This window comes from Pygocentrus nattereri, chromosome 26 (genome assembly GCF_015220715.1).
Source record: "Pygocentrus nattereri isolate fPygNat1 chromosome 26, fPygNat1.pri, whole genome shotgun sequence".
NCBI classification, from domain to species: Eukaryota; Metazoa; Chordata; class Actinopteri; order Characiformes; family Serrasalmidae; genus Pygocentrus; species Pygocentrus nattereri.
In genome coordinates, this window is record NC_051236.1 from 29,627,259 (window position 1) to 29,648,366 (window position 21,108).

Here is a 21,108-nt window from a genome sequence, read left to right on the forward strand (position 1 = left end):
TTCACAATACGTTGTAATTGCACGTCGTGACCTGAAGGCTCAATGCAGTGCTGCCTCTGCTGGACTAGCAAAGCTCAGCCAACGTAATGTTCAGCCAATCATATCAGAGCTCATAAGTTTTAAGCCAATCGCATCAAACCTGGGGGAGGGGCTCTGTTTATGCACTGCAATGTAACCAATTGGAGACAGGATTTTGGCTAAAAACTCACAGAAATAAAAATTAGACCTTTTTCAAAATCTATAATATACAGAGTGAAACGGTGTGAAACAGACTGCGCATCCTCTACAACATGGGTGTGGATTTGAGCCATGTGTGCACGATCCTATACTGGACATAAAGTGCAACATTTGGGTGTTAAAGCCAAAAACCTCACATTGTGCACTATATAGGGAGCAGTGAACCATTTAAGATTCAGCCTTAGTATTTTCTGAAGTATGATCTTATAGATGTTTAATATTGTTAACTGGGCTTTTTTTTGCATTTGGGATGCACAAAAAAACATGATATGAACAATTATTAAAACTGTGATACCTGTTTTTGCAGATATAAACCCAGCATGTGCTTGTGTGTAGGAGGAGGTTTTATGCTTTACAGGCATCCACAAGTCAATTTATGCTTACGATCTATTGAAAAACTCTGAATAGGAGGGGTAGCCCTCTAATCCTTTACATACATTTAAACCAGAAGGGAAAAGTTAGTCATTTTTACTACAACCAGTGTAAATGTTACCCTGCTGTTTTAGTTGAAGAGGTGAAAACCCAGCGTTTGTCTTTCAAGAACTCACCCAAATTTTTTGCTCACAACCAATACCTGCAAATATGTCCTGTGGTCAAATATTCTGTCCCCTACAGGCTGCTTTAGAAATGGACAGTAAATCTGTCTCTCTATACCGTCAGGCAGACAGCAAAAAACATTTTCCTCCTGGTCCACTCCACCTGAATCCACCCTGCACGAGTACGTGCTACGTTTAATCTTCATCTTTTCTTCTTAGTCTCATTTTTCTTTGCTGGCATTAGGAAGTTCCTCCTGTGTTACAGAAAGCTCTTCATACTTTTCCCATCATGCTTCACGTAGCTTGCACATGCCCTGTAAAGTTGTACATCTTTCTAGCACAGAGATGCAGGAGTGAGGTAAAGTCTTAGTCTCTCTCCCTCATTTCTGCCACATACTGATGATGTACAGAGGTTTCCATACTTGATTTATTGATCAAAATAAAAGTGTTGTCTTTAATGGAGATAAATCACACGGTTAAATTTTAAATCAAGACTTGGTGTGTTATTCATTCGTTTATTTATTCGTCTGTTTTCAGTATCATGTTTTGTTTTCATCATTCAAAAGAAATTTTAAAAACATTATGGAAGAGTTCAGGTGCTGGAGTTGGTCAGTTTATTCCTTAAAATACCTACTTAAAACTCAAAGAAGAAAACGCAGTTTAGAAAAATGGAAATACAGACATTAGCAGTGTAGCTTTGGTTCAGAATGGGTCAATATAAAGTATACCAACTAGATAAAGGCAAAAAACAAAGTTTAACATGAAACTGGAATCTGGATTAGATTTAAAACACATGCCTGTGCCTATAAGAAATCAAGCTGATACAAAAATCTTACACGTCAGTAAAAGGGTTTGTAAGTGGCAATATTAGAAGTACACAATTAAGAAATAAATCACTCGTAAGTTTCAAGTCTTAGACAAATACCCTTCAAATCCATACATGGAATAAAGATAAAATCAGTTAGTTTACTTAAATATAATAGTGTTTTAAAAACAGTGCTGATGATGTGGCTTGGTAATGGAAAAGCCACCAACAACTCAAAGAGCAAAAGTTTCTTCTTTTCGTCTATAAATATTAATATTAATTAACTAACACTGATATGCCAAGAGGAACATGTACAACTTTTAATAGTGCCCATACAAACTTGTGCCAAAAGTCTATAAAGACTTTCAAATTAAAAACAGTGGTACTGCAATCAGCAATAATTTGTAATAAATAAAAACTTAATTTTCAGTTGAAAAATGGAACAAGTGGATTAGAATGGTGTGCTGTAAAATTTGCAGGTATACAAAGGGCTGTGAGGGTGGGATTTGCTGGAAATGGTTAAGGCGTTCACTTCACATGCTGGAATTGTTTGTCGAGAACAGATGCTTCCGACCGGAACAGTTTCTTAAAAAACGTTGAAATACCACAGTGTTCTTCCTGGAAAAAACCTCAAGCCTGCAGCAAAGAAAGATCAGAACTCTATTCCATGCATGAGCATACTGTCCCTGTCATGTTAAAACCTCGGAACTCATTTGCATTTCTTACTTTTTTTCCATTGTCTTTTTTCTTTTTCTTTACATTGCATCAAAATCGTATGCCAAATTAAAATGAGAATAATTCAAAATCCCAATACATTCGTGTTGGACTATGTTCAAAAAGATCAAAATTCTTATAAATATAAGTACAAATCTCATTCCTTCTCCTGGAAAGCTAATATTTTGGAAAAAGGAGGCTTTATGACAGCGACAGTATTTAGTCGACTGTTATTCTATATGAGTAAAAAAGTTGCAGCTATTGTGGTAGACAAACCTAGCCCACATTAAGGAGCTTGTAAGAAATTAGAGCTTAAATAAGCTGCTGAAGACTTCTATAAGGAAAAGTACAGTACGAAGTTTGCATGTGTTGTGTCTACTGGTTTAGTGTGAACTGTAGCTCTAGGCGTTTTCCCAACTGTCTGTAAAACAGCCGCAAAACGGCCGTAGTTTCTAGCTAAATACACCTATCCTCCCTCTTCACGTCCTACAATACGTTTATCTCCATATAAATACTAACCTTATGAGCTTAAAATACATTTCCCGACTTTCCCTTGCTATATTCCACATTACTGGGAAACAGCGAGTTGAAAGAAAACTCTAGATTGTCGCTCAAGAACACTTAAAATCTCTGTGCGGGAAGCAGCCTGAAGCTGAAGATCTTCACACTTCCTCTCAGGTGTGGTTTTTAAGGTGGGTTGCCAAATCCTGTAATGCAGGCTCAGGCAACGAGGCGCTGGGTCGCCAGCTCCTCTGCGTCCTCTTGGTTCTCGTTGAGCTCGGTCAGCGTCCGTACAAAGCGGCTCCACTCATCCTGTCGTGGCACGGCGATCTGCTGGAAACATAAATTGACAGCCGCCGGAGGTGAATATCAAACAACAGCTTAATAACACAGTTTAGAAATCCTTCTCTCACTTAAATCAAAAGCTACTTCAGTAGTGAGGAACATAAACAGAAAGGGTACCCAGGTCAGTCTAAATGGACCTTGACAGACTAAAGAATGAGATAAATGATTACACAGCCCTCTTTATTACCCAGAGACCGGCGGTGAAATTCAGCATCCAACCATCAAGTATGTTATCCTATGATTCCTACCCGACAATGTTATCCTATGATTTCTGTACCGTTCCTTTTGAGCTACATCAAGGGGGCCTTAAAACGCACTATACGCTACCCCACGTTTCAGATATTATCTTCTGTTTCGACACTTTATTTCATGCTTTGATTTTATTGCTGTTTGATTATTGCCTTTGTGGAGAATAATAAACCTAAAAAAATAATGAATAATACATCGAAAATTCCAGCATCACATATTACAAAATATAAATATATACACCACATATATACATTTTAAATATGATGGTGTTTTTAGACAGTTATAGATAAATAACGTTAAAGCAGTTAGAAAGATTTGAGCTCACCTCTCCCACGTCATAGATGTGTACCTGACCCTCAGAGTCACCAACAGCAACCTCTCTTCCCGAATTTGCCCAGCGCACACGGTTCAGAGCTGGACTGCCCTCCACTGTGACACTAGCTGTAGGAACCTACAACAGAGCAACAGAGCCAGCACACAGAACAGATGAGAGAGTGCGTGTGTATAGATCATAACAATGGATGAGAGAGTGATGAGAGAGAGAGAGAGAGAGAGAGAGAGAGAGAGAGAGAGAGAGAGATTTAAGTATTACATTTGTAAAATTTATATTAAAATTCTAAGTATTAAGTTGAAATTTAGGGGTTTGGGTTTGGGACTGCCACCTACCCATAGAAAGTACCTTAAAATGATCATTTTGTTTATATTTAGCTCATTTCCATCTTAATAAATGCCTTGGGTTTAAATAGGTCATAACAATTGTTGTAAATATCTACTTAATTGCTTTTACACCTTTTTTTACACAGTTTGAACTGATCTTTGTTCATTTATATCAGATTTATATCTGTTTTCATTTTAACACTACATACAGTGCATCAAGTGAATATAACATTTTATATCTCTGGAGAAAAGCGTAAGGACTGGTGGAGAGGTGGAGGCAGTCAGTAGCTTATTACTATCTCTAATTAATACCTTGGGTTCAAATAGATTTTTTTGTGATCAAATGTTTTTGTTTTTAAGATGTTTTAAGTGCTCCAATGTAATAGAAAATACAGTAAGCAACAAAAGACATAGCAACAAAATGAAGCACCCAACCAGCCAGATACGCTTTTTAAATTTTTAAACTGCATTCAGAGTCGTCAATCAAAAGCAAAGTTCGTACTGTATTTGGAATGGTTTTATTGAGAATGTCTGATAATATAAAAGGAACCTTAGTCCGAAACTTGTGCACATTTAAACACTCCCAGAACATACGTAAAAATATGTACCATCAGAACAAAAATTAGAAAGAGGGGATGCAGTAAGGAGCATATGGTATTGTCTACAGGGGGTGGGCTCAAATAGGTCATAACATACTCCTTGTAAATTTCTAAGGTCTGAATACTTTACGGTTGTTTGTATGTATGGGCATGTATTATATTATTATATTATATGTATGATAAGTATATATCACTATTATTGCATTATTATACCTCGTAATCTTATACAATTATTGTATATAGGCACCTTTTCATCACACATCCCTCCAAGATACAAAAACAAACGTGCACCTCAGTCTCATTGTTGAGGTTCCATAGGTCAAGGTGACCCACTCCATCCACACAGGCGAACAGGGCAGGGTGGGCAGGGGACCACATGACATCATATACATAGTCTGAGTTATCCTCAAATGAATACAGCGGCTTAGTATTCTACAGAGACAAGAACAGATAAAACAATGTTAGCTATGAGTCTAATGTACAATGTGTACTGAATATTGTCTGGTTTCATTCATTTTTCCCCCGAGATCACTTTAAAACTATTATTTGTGTGATTATTTAGACCGTTTTCATGTTAATTGGTGGAATATGGGCTTCTTTAGCTATAGATTTATAGCTCCAGTGAAAACTAAAGAAACACATATTAGTCAACAAACATCAACTACATTTGAGGTAAAAGAAAAATTGTGTAGATTTGTTTCTTCGCTGAACTATCGCTTTAAGAAAACCCAACATGACAAAGTAGGATCTTAATATTTTGCCCATTACACATCTACCCATTAAAGGAACCTATTAAAAGGTGTTATCTTTGTGCAGTGCTTTCATGTGAGGTGACACAGTTTGGTGTTAAACAGTGGCTAATGATATGAATATATAGTTATCACAATATGATACATGTTTGGGGTATTTTTCATTATTGGTCATTCCAATTCTCAATCCAATTTTAGCAGCAAAGGCTGAGATAATATTTTTGCCAATATCATCCAGCCCATTATCTGAACTCTATTCAACTCTAATGTTCCACAGTTTGACGGGCTGCATATGTGTGTGCGTGTGTGTGTGTGTTGGTGTTGGTGTTGGTGTTACCCTTGTGCTCCACAGTTTAACAGTCCAGTCAAAGGATGAAGTCACAAACAGATGGGAGAAATCTACAGGTCCAGCAGCCGTGTGGCAGTCCAGTCCTGTGACTGGACCATGATGACCCTCAAACATATCACTGATCCCCGCTTTACTACAACACACACACAAACACACAAAAGTTATTTAGCCATTACAATAATGACTTGATGAGGAGGAACTGATATGATTTAAGTGTCTATGGGGTCAAAATCTAGTAAAGCTTGGCATCGGGCTTGTGGAATGACTGCACAGCTGTTTGAGCTATTAAATATACTTTTGTCTATTTTTAAAGATAACAGTGTGTTTTTCCCCCTGAATTTCCACACATAAACAGTAATTGTGCATTAAAATGTGCAGACATGCGTTCTCTGTAGAGAATGTGTTAACATATTTTCACTTACAATATCAACAAAACGTCATTTGAAAGGAGCACCCAAATTGTTGCATATAACTGTAAGCAAGGCTATCTGAGATTACTTGACACAATTTAAGACTAATACATGATGTTATAGACATATAAGTTATATATAGTTTCCACAGTGCTAATTTAAGTGATAAATGGGGGCAGTCGTGGGCTGGAGGGGGCAGTCGTGGGCTGGAGGTTAGGGATCTGGCCCTGTGACCGGAAGGTTGCCGGTTCAATCCCCAGCGCCAACAGTCCATGACTGAGGTGTCCTTGGGCAAGACACCTAACCCCCAATTGCTCCCCGGGCGCCGTGGATAGGGCTGCCCACCGCTCCGGGCAAGTGTGCTCACTGCCCCCTAGTATGTTTGTGGTGTTTCACTTGCATGGATGGGTTAAATGCGGAGATGGAATTTCCCCGGTTGTGGGATCAAAACAGTATCACTTAAAACTTAAACTTAAAAGCTTCTGGTACTGGTTAGCTACATTAGCCTCGTAGCTTCAGGGCAAAGCTAAAAAAAAAAGCAAACTTCAGAAACAAAACATGTCTTAGCTGAATGACTATGTTTGGAGTAAGGAGGCAAATATGTAAATACGCTTTCAAGCTGAACTATTATATATAAAAAAAAATAATATGTAGGTTTGCTAAATTCCCACATAATAAGAATGTCTTTGTCTTCTATTTGTTTTCCACAAAGAGAACAAAACAAAACAAATTTAAATACACACCTCCCATGTCTGCATGCTGTGTACACTGTGCCATCTTCACTGCCCACCACAAAGTTATTGACATCACCCAGAGGAAAGGACATGGAGGTCACAGCCACAGGTTTGGACTGTTTAAACACCAGCTCCAGGCTGTCCTGCAGACACACCCACACACACATAACGTAAGCTTACTGTACACTGTATGTCCAAAGCTTTGTAGACACCTGCTCATCCAGTGTACCATACTCTTCTGAGAAGGCTTTACACTAGATGTACTAAAATTGCTGTGAGGAACTGATCGTATTCAGCCACAAGACTAAAAGTGTGGTGAAGGGGCTGATGCTTGATGATTAGCTCTGGATCACAAACACCACAGCTTATCCCAAAAGGTATTGGATGGTGCTCCATCATCCCAGAGAACACAGTTCCACTGCTCCACAACCCAATGCTGGGGGGCTTTATACTCCACTAGCTGACACTTGGTATTGGACATGGTGACCTTAGGCGCAGGTGTGACTGTTCCAGAGTGCCCCATTCTGTTAGCAATGCTTGTCTATGGAGATTATACAAGCTGTGTGGGTGCAGTTGAACTCCTATATCAGCAATGGGTGAACCTTAAAGTAGCTGAATTCAGTAATTAGAAATAATGCCTTGATACTTTCAGATATACAGTGTATTCTTCTTCTTCTTATTATTATTATTATTATTGTTACTTAAGTGGGTAAAAAGTGGTTTATGTGAGTTTTGTGTGTGCTCCACAGTTTGACGGTCCAATCAAAAGAATTTTGCTGCGTGTGTGTGTGTGTGTGTGTTACCTGTGGAGTGGACAGCATGTCCAGGCTCCAGGAGCACATTTTGCCATCAGTGGAGATGCTGATGAGGTTATGGGCATTCTGAGTGCCCACCACGTTCACACAGTAAACTGGATGCTGGATATAAAGAGAGAGAGAGAGAGAGAGAGAAAGAGAGAGAGTAGCTAAAAAATATCTCAAAATATCTGCTGGTAGCCTCAAGTTAAATGTGCTTTTTGTAAGCCATTTTAAAGCCTAACTCAAAAAAATAAGATGAGTAACAGCAATGAAGGTATATCACAAATAAAAATGAAAATATCTATCTATCTATCTATCTATCTATCTATCTATCTATCTATCTATCTATCTATCTATCTATCTATATTCGTGTGGACTATGTTAGATGAACAGCAAGTGATTTTAGTTTATTTAATATCTATTTAATGCTTTTAATTTGTACAATTTAAGATTCTTAAAAACCTACAGATGACCTCTATGGATCATTCTGCTGAACTGGTTCAAAGTCAGTGCTGCAAACACATTTTTAAATGACTTGGACTTCGACTAAAATCCTTTTGCTTTGTGTGACCCTATTCGAACATTATAAAACCTTTCATGTTTCAGAAGTCACTGTTTCTGTTGTGACAATTTTAGTGAATTTTGAACTCAAAAGCGCTAGCCAGTCCATGACTAGCATGCACAGCTCTAAATTGCAGGGGTATGGCTAAAATAAAGCCCCGCCTATGGGCTATAACTCTGTGCAGTGACATGAAAATGTGGGAGTTTTTTTTGTTTGTTTGTTTAAAAAAAAAAGTTTAAAGTTTTTATTTGTTTAAAAATTACATCCATGATCATCCTAAATTTTTCACATTTTAGCAATCCAGAATTGAATCAAACATAGTTTTCTGGGTTTTGCCTGATTAAACTCATGTTACGCTTGCCTGTAAGTAACCGAGGGTGTTTGTGTACGTGTGTGTACCGTATGTGCAGACGCAGACAGTGGTGTTCTCTGTACTGGGGTGCGTTTGTTACTGCGGTTATCCCACAGAACGATCTGTCCTGAGTACGTTCCCCCAACGACCAGATTAGGATGGAAACGAGCAAATGCTGCTGACATCACTGCTGACTGGAGAGAGAGAGAGAGAAAAGAGAGACATGGAAAAATACAATCCGTAAAGGAATAGATCAGCAAAATGATCATTTTCAGCCAAGACATGTTTAGCGTCTGAAGTTTGCTAATGTAGGCTAATGTAGCAAACAAGCAACTGAATGCCTTAAAGCGGGGAATGCCTAAATCATCACAATTTTCCCTTAAACTGTGTCAGGATTTTTAAAAGACTGCTACAGTGTTTGTTTAGAGTTGCTACATGAATTTTCACTTGCTACACTACCACGCTTGACTAGGCATGTTGGAAAAGATGATGACACAGAACACACTCATGGGTGGAGCATAGACAGGTCAGTTGTCAAGCTGTTTATGAGCTGAATTAGTGTGTTAGAGCAGGTTAAACACACATGACAGGAACTGAGAACCACTGGACTAGAAGATAATTCTAAGATGCATGAATGAGATTCCTATAAAACAGAAAAAACCCTCAGAACTGACCTAATCTAACCTCACCTGACAGTGGAAGACGTATTCAGGTGTGGTTTTCTTATATTTCATATTCCACACCAGAGCAACTCCATCAGGCTCATGAGGAGCTTCCTCATTACTGCTGTAAGAAGCTACCAATAACTCAGGATACTGTGAATGGGTGACAGGGAGAGAGAGAAAGAAAGAGAGAAAGAAAGAAAGAGAGAGAGAGAGAGAGAGATGTGTTACATTTGTAAAATTTATACAGGAGACACTTCAGAATTTTATTTTATAAGGTAGAATATTAAAGTATGGTAAAATAAAGGATATCAAACTTTTTTGTAATTATTTTTCATTTTAGCTCTCATCACCATTTCTTCATTTTTTCAGAGAGGTCTTTGAATAGCAAACCTGTGAAGACCAGTCCAGACAGGTGACCACTCTATGTCTGGACCAGCGCTCATCCATAAACTGCCTGTTCAGGGACAGCTTAGTCCCAGCCTGAGTCTCTCTGGAACACACAGACACAAAGAGAGAGAAAGAGATAGAGAGAAAGAGAGAGACAGAGAGAAAGACAAAGAAAGAGAGAGAGAGACAGAGAGAAAGAGAAAGAGAGAGGGGAAGGGGAAGAGAAAGAGAGAGCGAGAGAGAGAGAGAGAGAGAGAGAGCGAGAGAGCAAGAGAGTGAGTGAGAGAGAGAGAGAGAGAAAGAGAGAGAGAGAAAGAGAGAGAGAGTGAGTGAGAGAGTGAGTGAGAGAGAGAGAGAGAAAGAGAGAGAAAGAGAAAGAGAGAGCGAGAGAGAGAGCGAGAGAGTGAGTGAGAGAGAGAGAGAGAGAGAGTGCGAGAGAGTGAGTGAGAGAGAGAGAGAGAGAGTGAGAGAGAGAGAGAGAGGAGAGAGAGAGAGAGAGAGAGAGAGAGAGTGAGTGAGAGAGAGAGAGAGAGAGAGAGAGAAAAAGAGAGAGAGAGCGAGTGAGAGAGTGAGTGAGAGAGAGAGAGAGAGAAAGAGAGAAAGAGAAAGAGAGAGAGCGAGAGAGAGAGAGAGCGAGAGAGTGAGTGAGAGAGAGAGAGAGAGTGCGAGAGAGTGAGTGAGAGAGAGAGAGAGAGAGAGAGGAGAGAGAGAGAGAGAGAGAGAGCGAGAGAGTGAGTGAGAGAGAGAGAGAGAGAGAGAGAGAGAGAGAGAGAGAGAGCGAGAGAGTGAGTGAGAGAGAGAGAGAGAGAGAGGAGAGAGAGAGAGAGAGAGAGCGAGAGAGAGAGTGAGTGAGAGAAAGGCTTTACTGTTGTGGAGATCCAACATGGAAATGTGTCACTAGTCTAGCTTGAGTTTATCCGTCACGTCTCCCTCTGGCACAGCTGAGACTACAGCCGGCACAGATGCAGGAGCCTACAACTCCCAGTATTTATACCTTGTCAGAACATGGGGTAAATGTACATATCCAAATCGATCCCTCGCTGAGAGGTTTAGCTTTAAACTGTGGGATTTTGCCAAAATTAGCAACCCTAACCAGTCCATGCTCAGAAAGGCCTAGGGCTTTCCTGGATGCTCATTTTAGATCCAAGCATGAGATAAAACTTTAAATGTCTTTGTGTAGTTCCATCCATCCATCCATCCATCCATCCATTTTCTAAGCCGCTTCTCCGTCAGGGTCGCGGGGGGTGCTGGAGCCTATCCCAGCAGTCTTCGGGCGGAAGGCAGGATACACCCTGGATGGGTCGCCAGTCCATCGCAGGGCAGACAGACAGACACAGACAGTCACTCACACCAAGGGGCAATTTAGCACGTCCAATTGGCCTGACTGCATGTCTTTGGACTGTGGGAGGAAACCGGAGAACCCGGAGGAAACCCACGCAGACACGGGGAGAACATGCAAACTCCACACAGAGAGGACCCCGGTCACCCGGCCAGGGAATCGAACCCAGGCCCTCCTCGCTGTGAGGCGACAGCGCTACCCACCACGCCACCGTGCCGCCCTCTTTGTGTAGTTCTCAAAGTAAATTTATAAATCACTACTTTCTGATTTTATTTGCATTTACCACCTGTCCCAGGTTTTTTGGAATTGGGTTTGTATGCATAAATAATTTTTTAAAAATATATTCATATATAAAAGCATGTATGTCCCCTTTGTATTATATATGTAGTCGATTTTGTGCAAAAACCTTGTATCTTTTTTTGTATCTTGTTTTTTCAACCTTTTGCATAATAATGATCAAGATCAAGTTACTGTTTGCATTATGTTCAAATTTCATAATGAATGGATCACTTCTGTTGGTGCCTTCCACTGCAACTGCACTTTTTTCCCTCCATTCTAGAGATATAAGGTTTTGTTCTGACAGTGACGATACATACATATCTATAGGTAATGATAACACACACACACACACACACACACACTTCTCACCCCTCCTTGTCCTGCAGGTCGCGGCCACTGTAGTCGAAGCAGACATCCACCTGTTCTGAGAGCGCTCGTTCCACAATGCGGGAGCTGTGGTCAAAAAACGTCAGAAACTCCTCTGAGTGCAGAATCTGCTGCTTCTCCTCTTCAGTCAGCTCGTGTGGAGGCACTAGAAAGCAGGACAGAGCGGAAAATGTTTAAGAGATATTGCCAAAGCATCAAATTTATACAGTTCTCCCCTTCTAGCAAAAAGCAGTAGACCACCCAAGATCTGTTTGGCATCTGAAGTTTGGTGTCAGATCACATAAAATAAAGCACACAGAAATATTAGCCTAGAAATAATTTATGAATGTTGCATTAGCAGGATATTGTTCTGTTTAGGACCCTGGGCTTTCTTAAAGCGATAGTTCAGTGAAAGATGTACCCAGTTAACTACCCAGTTAGAGCTTTGTAATTGGTCAAACAGTTTTTTCTCATTGTACTTTTTAGTCCTTGGTCCAAAAGGTTTACTTTTTGTAATAAGGTTTTCATATTGCCATGAAAAATTAATGATCTGTTCTTTGCAAATATCTCAACAAATCACCATCAACCTCACAAATACACACACAACCCACAAAGAGCATATGCCGTCTAAGGGGGATAAAAACTGTATTAGAACAACTTCCAGAAGATACAGCAAAATTTTAAAAAGAGTAATATTATTATAGTAATATTATAAAAGTAATACTATATACTGGCAAAGACTAAAGTACAATAAAAATCATCTCATCTGAAAACTACAAGAAGCTGGAATTTTATAAAATCATACCACTTGATTCAGAACAATAATTACAATAATATAAGGGTAACTTATATAACTTATATTATATATGTATATATATATATATATATGAATATGAGAGAGATTTATGAGTGAAATTGTTGTTTAAACTTGGAATTTTTCCTTTTCTCAAAATTCTAATTTTTAATAATATTACAAACACATAAGATACATTTTGAGAAATACTGGTTGGGCAGTCAATGCCACAACATGCCCTGACACCAAATTTCCTTATTGTCTTTCTTTCTTCAATAGGTTTTAAAACAACATTCATGCACACACTGTAAAAATGATTGTGTTCTAACTTAAAATAGTTAGCCATATGACATCTTAAATTTTCAAGTTGACCTTCTAACAATAATCTGTGCTGCCTATTAGAATTCAAGGCCAATAGACTCAATATTTTAAAGCAACCAGGTTACTTACTTTTTAAGTCAATTTTTTTTTAGTGTAAACACTGTTGTGGATTGATAGAGAATCATTCAAAAGAGAACTGTGATGCACCTAAGAATCTCCCCACCCCTAGGCAATATGTGGGCTACTAATTCCCTACCCTCCTCTTCAGCTTTCTCAGAGTCGTCCTGAGGAGTTTCGAGCGCAGACTCCACCACAGCTAAGTCCTCCTCCTCATTATCATCTTCTGCTGTGGAAAAGCAAAAATATGACTTTAACTCTTCTGCACACTTTTCTAAGGTTAGAGGATAAATATATCAGGATCAGTTCCACTGAGATTTGTTTTCAGGGAGGATTTGTGCTGTACCCTCTTTTGGCTGGGTGTGGGTGGTAGGCGTCTGTGTCTCTTTAGAGTAGGACACCATCTCTTTTGGAGGGAAATCCACCTGAGTCACTTTAGCCATTCCCAATCTCAGAGGAACTCGTCTAAGAATAAGGAAGAGTCAGCGTAAAACACACACACACACACACACACACACACACACACACACACACACACACACACACACACACACACACGCATACACACGCACACACACTTTCTCTCAAACTGTGCACTAGTCACACCGTGGATCAGTTTCTCCAACCACTCTTAGCGGCCCACCAGATGGAAGTTAAAAATAATGGGTGGTCTCTATAGTCTTATAGTAAGCATGCTTGATTCAAGATCTAGGCTGCTGATTGGTTGTGTAAATTATGATCTGTATGCATGTTATTAACATCAGTGCTTATTTATTACTGTCCACTGGAGACCAGTACATATACCCACTTCCAGTACCTAACACTCGTTAATGGTTTAAGCCACACCCACTTTCTGTTCAAAGAAGGTGTCGAGAAACGTATCGTTCAGGAATAGGTATCAAATACGTGTAGTCAGTATTGGTATCTAAGAGGGACATCATATTACTATCGGAGAAGAGCAGATTAAATGGCAGAAATATATGCTAGTTACCCCTGCCCCTGTTAGCTCATGAAGGGTCTGTTAATTGGTGGGTCAGTTGAGTCAGGTGTGTTTTGGAGCAGGGAAAACAGTACACAAACACACAATTTGAGAGAAGAGCAGAAAGCAGTACCCAAGCTGAGAGTCTGAATGCAGCAGAAGAGTAGAGGGGTCAGAGTCCCAGTGTAGAGTCCTGTTACACACAAAAACACAAAGACACACAGAAGGAAGCATGCATGTAGAGTCAAAAAGGAAAGATCTGTTAAAGGAAAGCTGTATGTTTTACTCTCTCTCTCACACACACACACACACACACACACACACAGAGGGACATGCGTAGTAGAGAAAAGAGTTAAAATTGGGAACAATGCAAAAATGGCACAAACCACTCAAAACAGCTTGTTGTTTACACACAGAGCACCGGCATGCATGTATGTGTTGGTAGGTAGGCACACAGGTATCTGTAGGAACAGGGGCCGGTTGCACCAGCTGTACATAAGTTCAGACATAGGCTATACTATACAGTACTAAATCAAAACAGGGTTGCACCACACAGACTAGCTTCCAGCTCTATTCATGACCCTGGTTTGAACTCCAAATATGAAGCCTAAACCCATAAATTCAGTGAGATGAAACTGAAACTAATCTGTGTCAGTTGTAAATAAACTGCTGTTTAATAAAAGCTGTATACATGGTTGTCACAAGCAAATATTAAAGAATAAACCAAACGATGGATCTGGGTATTCAGCCCCCCCCCCCTTGTACACATTGTTAGCTTCTATACTAAGTACAGAATGAAAAATACAAAAAGTCAGGCTGCATTTGTGTTTCCATGGAAGTGGATTTATAGCACATGTTATTGTCATGTCAAAGCAGCGTATGCATTAGTTAGTTGCTACTAGGTACAAGAATTACTCAAAGCTGCACTATGTAAGACTAGGGGATGTTCTGAACAACATTTTGCAACATCAGTTGTAGTTCGGACACCTTCCCCAAGCAGATGAATGTGATGACTGTGAATGCATTCAAAGAAAGCTCACTCAAAACTCAGTCAAGGACGTGTCTTCAGACGATGTAACTAAATGATCTACTATTGTCATATTTTCGTCACAATAATGTATATTTTGAATTTGAGACCTAAACGTTGAGCCAGACTTTCTTTTTGAGTCTGTGCATGAGACGTTAGTATACTAAGATATATGACATCGTCAAAAAAAGTACCCCAAAATCTGGCCAATGCCTCTTACATTTACAGGGTGACTTGCCGAAGCGCACCATAACTTATTTAGTAATGCTACTTCTTTTATTTTCAACAAAATATCTTACATAGCGCGGCTTTAAGTGAAAAGATTTGCCCATGAAGGAGAAACAGACATTTGAACATGAGTTTGACGTCACAACAGTGGACAGAAAACCAGCTGGAAGGCAGAATTTCCACCACTTAACACTTAGAGGTTTCTCTTAATTTGCTCTTATTTTTCTTCAAATAAAGTTGCTTTAACTGTAACGTTATCTCCTAGCTAAAGCTTAGGCTGGATGTATTTTATGAGTACACTAGCGATGACGGCGTTTACCAGTCCAGACTGCGTTATAACAATACAAGTACACATTTGGTTGCGGTCAGTCGCTGATCAGCTTCTGATTTGACAAGCGCACAAAAACAGTGGGATCTCCTGAAATGATCTTTTGTTGCCAATTGCAATAAGTCCAATAATTCTTCTTAAGTGTTCTTAGACAACAATGTTCGTGTAGAGCTGATGCTCATCATTTAAGTGTTTGCAGTGACCCACAAATTTTGATGGAGTTTAAATGTTTTGAGCAAGTCTTATGTCTACTCACAACACGTACTTTTAACAAATATCTTTTGAGTTAGACATCATTTGCAAAAAACATTTAAGTAGTAACTTAACTTAAGTAAGTAGTTTTGATTTGTTACTTTAAATGTTCCATTACAGCGGCTTACAGCTGCACTACTAAGATTTATTTGTTAAAATTGAAAGATGGAGCCCACAATGGCCTTTTTTTTTTTACTGTGATGCTCAAGTGTTCGGACAAAACTTCATAGGAACAACTTTGGTAAAACAGGCAGTCAATTGATCTCATCCTATCATCACATATGGTTCTGAATTTGTGTCATATAGTCACACACTCAAATACATACTGACAGAATCTAGTAGCCAACAGTCAACAGGTTTTCTGTATTCTAAGTTATTGTGCGGCAGATAAAGATCAGGGATTAGGGATGTTGGATTAATCCTTTAATTTGTTAACAGAGCTGTATCAGTAAATGTTACCTGGGTCCTGTTGCTCCATCTCCAGAGTCCTGGCTGCCTGTCTCACTGCCCACCGATTTAGCAGAGGGGGACATGGGAGGGGGGACTAAATAATGAAACAGACACGTATCCTCTGTTACAACACGCAGAGGCTGCACTACTCACATATACACAGAGGGGTGCAAAACAAAATGAAATGGCAATAACAGACATGCAAAACCAAAGACAAACAAGGGGAAACAAGCAACGCAGGAGTGAAGCAGGAATGGGAAAAGTGCAGATAAAAGCAATAAAAGATACAAATAAATAAATAAATAAATAAATAAATAAAATAAAATAGGGAAAGAAGAGGATCGTGCCGGAAAGAATAAGAAGACAAAAATGCAAAAGTAGTTAAAATCATGCAGGAATAATTTTGTGTAAATAGACATTAGAACTCAACAAACAGCATTCAAAAGGAAACGGACAACAATGCATCAAAGCTGCATCAATAAAATCATGCAAACAGTAATAAAAATGCTATTGTGGAGATTCTAGGGTTAGTGACAGACTAAGCGACAATATAAAGTTACATTTTAACAGCATACATTTTACACACTGCTAAAAATGAACATCAGCTCAAAATTATGACTGACTACACTGCTTTCTCGAGGTAACACAACTTGAGGACGCTATAGTTCACTCAATTCAAGCTTCTTAGTTTAGTCAAAAGCTTTCCTAACTCACATTTTTCAGTTCTGCATCTCAGTTAGGTAATAATGTACGTTTTTTACTCATTAGCTGGACTCTTTCCATCAGACAGTCCCATCATGCATTTCCTCCACTTGGGCTTCCAGCTATGGACAGCTATGGACAGCTATAGCAGCACTGGGGTTTAAAATCACAACCTCCTGGCAGGGGTGAATGCTTAGTCTGTTGCACCACTCACAAGCTCCTGACATTACTCATATTTCTGTGTCTTTAAATGCTTATTACACTATAACAAAACACTTGCTCTGAAAAGCATTGTATGTAATGTAATGTAGTGGTCTAACAATTCATGCCAACCTCAGAAAGTTGTGAATTTGAATCTCAGTGAGGCCAAAGCCATCCACATCTAGAAGCCCAAAAGGAGAAAATACCTGCTGGGATTTTGTGATAGAAAAAGTCCCAGCTAGTGGGGAAAGTGAGTAAAAAATAAATTCTATATTGTTTACCTAACTGAGAAACTGAAAGAGGGACTAAGGAGAATATTTGACCATCTGTAGCAAACTACAGATACTGCTCATTAAAAGCCACAGAGGCATACCCATGGCAGGGTCAGTGATGCCCATGCTTTGCAGCAGGGCCTCTGCTTCTCTCCGCTTCCTCTCCAGATCAGAGTCATCATTTGGGGGGGATGAACCGTCTCTGCGACCCTCAGTCTGCAAAAAGACAAGAGGAGAGTCAGAGTAACACACACACACACACACACACACACACACACACACACACACACACACACACACACACACACACTCTCTCAAACCTAACGTAACCTGATCATAATCCTAGAACTAACCCTTCAACCCCCTTTTTGATTGCAGTAATAGTAGTTTATAATAATATATACTCAGTATTTTTTTTTGTTTATATTCATGGTTATAATAATTGTTGTTATTATTATTATTTTATGCTATTGCCATGTAAAAATGTAAAAAATAATATTAAATCATACCAATAGAGTTTTACTAAACTGAATTTAAAATGGTTAGTGAACTTTTCACAGTAGTCTCTGAATAATTCCTGGTAGAAACTGAACAATGTGAATAATCCATCCATCCATCCATCCATCCATCCATCCATCCATCCATCCATCCATCCATCCATTTTCTAAGCCGCTTCTCTGTCAGGGTCGCGGGGGGGTGCTGGAGCCTATCCCATTGGTCATCGGGCGTAAGGCAGGATACACCCTGGACAGGTCGCCAGTCCATCGCAGGGCAGACAGACAGACAGACAGACACAGACAGTCACTCACACCTAGGGGCAATTTAGCATGTCCAATCGGCCTGACTGCATGTCTTTGGGCTGTGGGAGGGAGAACCTGGAGGAAACCCACGCAGACACGGGAGAACATATAAACTCCACACAGAGAGGACCCCGGTCACCCGGCAGGGGAATCGAACCCAGGCTCACCTTGCTGTGAGGCAACAGCGCGCATAGTTTTCAGCAATTACTGAATAATTCATAGTAGATACTGAATCATCTCAATACAATAGTTACTGAATAAAAAAGTAATAATTGAATAACAAATTATAGCCTTAATGTTAATAACTGAGTAATAAGCTTAGAGTTAATAAACACCAAACAAAAATTGCTTTTCTGCTGTTTTGGTTTTAAAACACTAAAGGCCCCAGTACAGAAATTTAAACACACACACACACAGTACTGTATGACACATAACACACTCACATCTTTCTTCTTGCGTTCTTCCTCTTTCCTCTTCTTCTCCTCTCTGATCTGTGCCAGGCGCTGTTTCTTCCTCTCCAGCTCCGCCTTCAGTTCGCTTTTATCCGACATTCTGCCCACACACACACACACACACACACACACACACATAATATTCAACTAAACTATATATTAAAGACAACTGAACTTCAAGTTGAATGCAATAGATCATCTTAACGCTAACCCTAAACCAAACCTTGAGCTCAAAAATACACCCAGTCCTAAACCTAAGTGTAATGTATTAGATAACCAGCTGTATTTTACTATCTATAAGGAGCTCTCAAAATCAATTGTGACCCATGTACTTAATATGATTACCAGGGAAATACTCTATATTACAGTGAAGAAAATCAAAACTGGGTAAGTCGCTGTTGATTTTAACTTCGGAAATGTAATAGACGGGTATCACTGAATTTATTTAGTTATTTAAATACATTTTCTTTGGGGATTTTTCTGCCTTTGAACAGCCTTCATGTATCTCTCCACCACAAATTGAGTGAAATAAATTGATTAATATACGTTTTAGGCCTTAACGTTGTGACAAAACTACTGTAAAACAATATCTCAGACAACCATTTCATGTGATAAAGGCCGTTTAATCTCCTAAGACATTTGGTTCATATCACCAACACCATAAAAATTATTAAATTATGCAGAAATTTTGAAAAATCGGTGGAGTTCCCCTTTTAATGAACTGCACTTCAACCCAGTGAGGGAGCTGTGCTATTTGCTGCCCTCTGCTGGTCGTTCAGTGCCAGTGCAGGAAATGCCGGGGTGACGTCAGCGCCGATCAGTCCGCGCCCTGCTGCGATGCAAAACGCCAAACACGGTGACAAAGTTCGGAATCGCGACATAAACCGCCGTTTAATCTATAATAAACGCAAAGTTGGCGTCTCGTTTAAGACGTAGTCGCACATTTATGGCACAAAAACATACGTTCAACGTTCATTTTTGATGAAATGTTGTAAAGGGAGCCCACACACAAAAACACCGGCGGCCCAGTTTACATGACAGCGAGCACGAAAATAAACAGAAAAGGGTCTTTAACCGTCTTAAAGGGGCTTTAACTGTCACAGCAATCGATCACACCGGCAGCGCAGCCCTTCAGAAATATTTACTATTAATAATAATAATAATAATCATGATAATAATAATACAAGCGCGCATAATTATATGGTAGACTCTGGAAGACGGACTACTGAGGCAGGACGGTCCGCTGACCCTTCAGACCATCACAGATCATAACGGGAATAAAACTCTGAGTTTTTCAGAGAAAGCGTCTGAATAACTCAAACTCCCGTCACACCCGTCGCGCACAGGCTGGCTAGCTGGAAAAGCCACGGGAGGATGACGCTGATCTGCGGGGTCCGACCGAAAGCGGTTCGCACGCATAAACACACGGCCCGGCACGAACGGCCGAGGTCCATCAGCAGCGAGTCTGGGCTTCTTAGGGCGATCCAAGCTTTGCCTGCGGCGGTCGGAGCTCATGAGAGCGCGACAGGAGCGCGACGCGCAGGCTGCGTCTCTCAACCCGAACTTACCAGCCCGTTATCTCAGCCCTTCCTGCCGAGGATCGAAACAGTAAAGCGGCACTTACTCGACAGAAGCCCCCCTGGCCGTGACTCTAAGCCGCAGTATGGAGGATTATTGCTGAGGCAGCTACGAACTTATTATCCTCTGTCTGTCGTTGTGCAGGACAGCAGCCCGCTGGGATGAAGCTACGGCTGCCGGGAGGCTTTACAGCCACATGGACACTTACACACCGGGCCCGATAGAGGCCGCTGTTTCACCCGCGCTCACACTTAATTTAACATAACGTGCTTGCATTCAGGCGAATGAACGCACCCGCACACTAGAGGGCGCTGTTTTGTCCCAGGCCTAAATAAAGGCCCACATAAATCTATTTCAGCATATTTCAGTTTTCAGATTTTAGTGATATTATAAAGATAATGAAATGAAAGCTACATCTTTATCTATTTACAAAATAAATAGTTTATATAAGAGATGAAAAGTCTGGAGAGGGATTAAAGTGTATAAGTCGCCAGTAAGAGACTATAGGGCCCGTTACTCTTTTATTGTGATTATCAGAAATCACAGTCATTGTTTCATGCCAGAAAAAAAGATGAACTTTAAAAATGTAAATGTAACATTTAATGTAACGCTTTCACCGAATACCTCTGGGACGAGTCGGCTCCAACCTCCGCGGTAAAGCTTTCGCAGAAGAGTAGGGGCTGTTATTGCAGCACAAATTCCCCGTTACCCTTGATTTGAGAAGACACCGTGAACTACCATACTACACTCTTATGAATGGACCTCTGCTGGTGGCGTATTATTACTGACATGCTAATTAGCCCTGTATTAGACACACTACCATACTAAATAGCATGCCCAAAAAATAATACACCACCAGTAAAAGTGCATTCATAAGTGTAGTATGGCAATATGTGCATACTTTCATACTGTAGAGTCCGGGGAAGCTGAAAATGAGCTGAGCCAGTTTCAGTGAACTAACAGCTGCTCGCCACCC

At 40.0% G+C, this 21,108-nt stretch overlaps 1 protein-coding gene across 11 annotated transcripts; it reads right to left on the minus strand.

The window, feature by feature from the left end:
• Window positions 1-1,252: 1,252 nt before the first annotated feature.
• dync1i2b (dynein, cytoplasmic 1, intermediate chain 2b) lies at window positions 1,253-20,336 on the minus strand. 11 transcript variants are annotated; one of them, XM_037535090.1, is made up of 17 exons: window positions 20,179-20,336; window positions 18,546-18,654; window positions 17,404-17,518; window positions 16,137-16,221; window positions 13,976-14,035; window positions 13,210-13,328; window positions 13,003-13,089; window positions 11,636-11,798; window positions 9,652-9,751; window positions 9,286-9,411; window positions 8,644-8,790; window positions 7,689-7,802; window positions 6,895-7,028; window positions 5,730-5,874; window positions 4,935-5,075; window positions 3,713-3,838; window positions 1,253-3,123 (listed from the first exon to the last, which is right to left on the minus strand). In XM_037535090.1, exons 2-17 carry the CDS (start codon window positions 18,651-18,653, stop codon window positions 3,013-3,015), a joined length of 1,881 nt encoding a protein of 626 aa, XP_037390987.1. In that variant the 5' UTR covers window position 18,654; window positions 20,179-20,336; the 3' UTR covers window positions 1,253-3,012. The 11 variants fall into 11 exon arrangements, with proteins under 11 accessions (XP_037390987.1, XP_037390988.1, XP_017571048.1 ...); XM_037535091.1 differs by having other exon boundaries at window positions 1,253-3,126; XM_017715559.2 differs by having other exon boundaries at window positions 1,253-3,126; window positions 13,003-13,092.
• Between the last annotated feature and the right edge of the window lie 772 nt (window positions 20,337-21,108).

What these genes read in the sequence shown, in the direction of transcription:
- dync1i2b (XM_017715556.2), bottom strand. Translation starts at nt 18,653, where the DNA reads ATGTCGGATAAAAGCGAACTGAAGGCGGAGCTGGAGAGGAAGAAACAG. An exon ending in AATACGTCTTCCACTGTCAG is followed by an intron (nt 8,791 to 9,285) that starts GTGAGGTTAGAT and finishes CTCTCTCTCCAG; the next exon opens with TCAGCAGTGATGTCAGCAGC. An exon ending in TGTCTGCGTCTGCACATACG is followed by an intron (nt 7,803 to 8,643) that starts GTACACACACGT and finishes CTTTATATCCAG; the next exon opens with CATCCAGTTTACTGTGTGAA.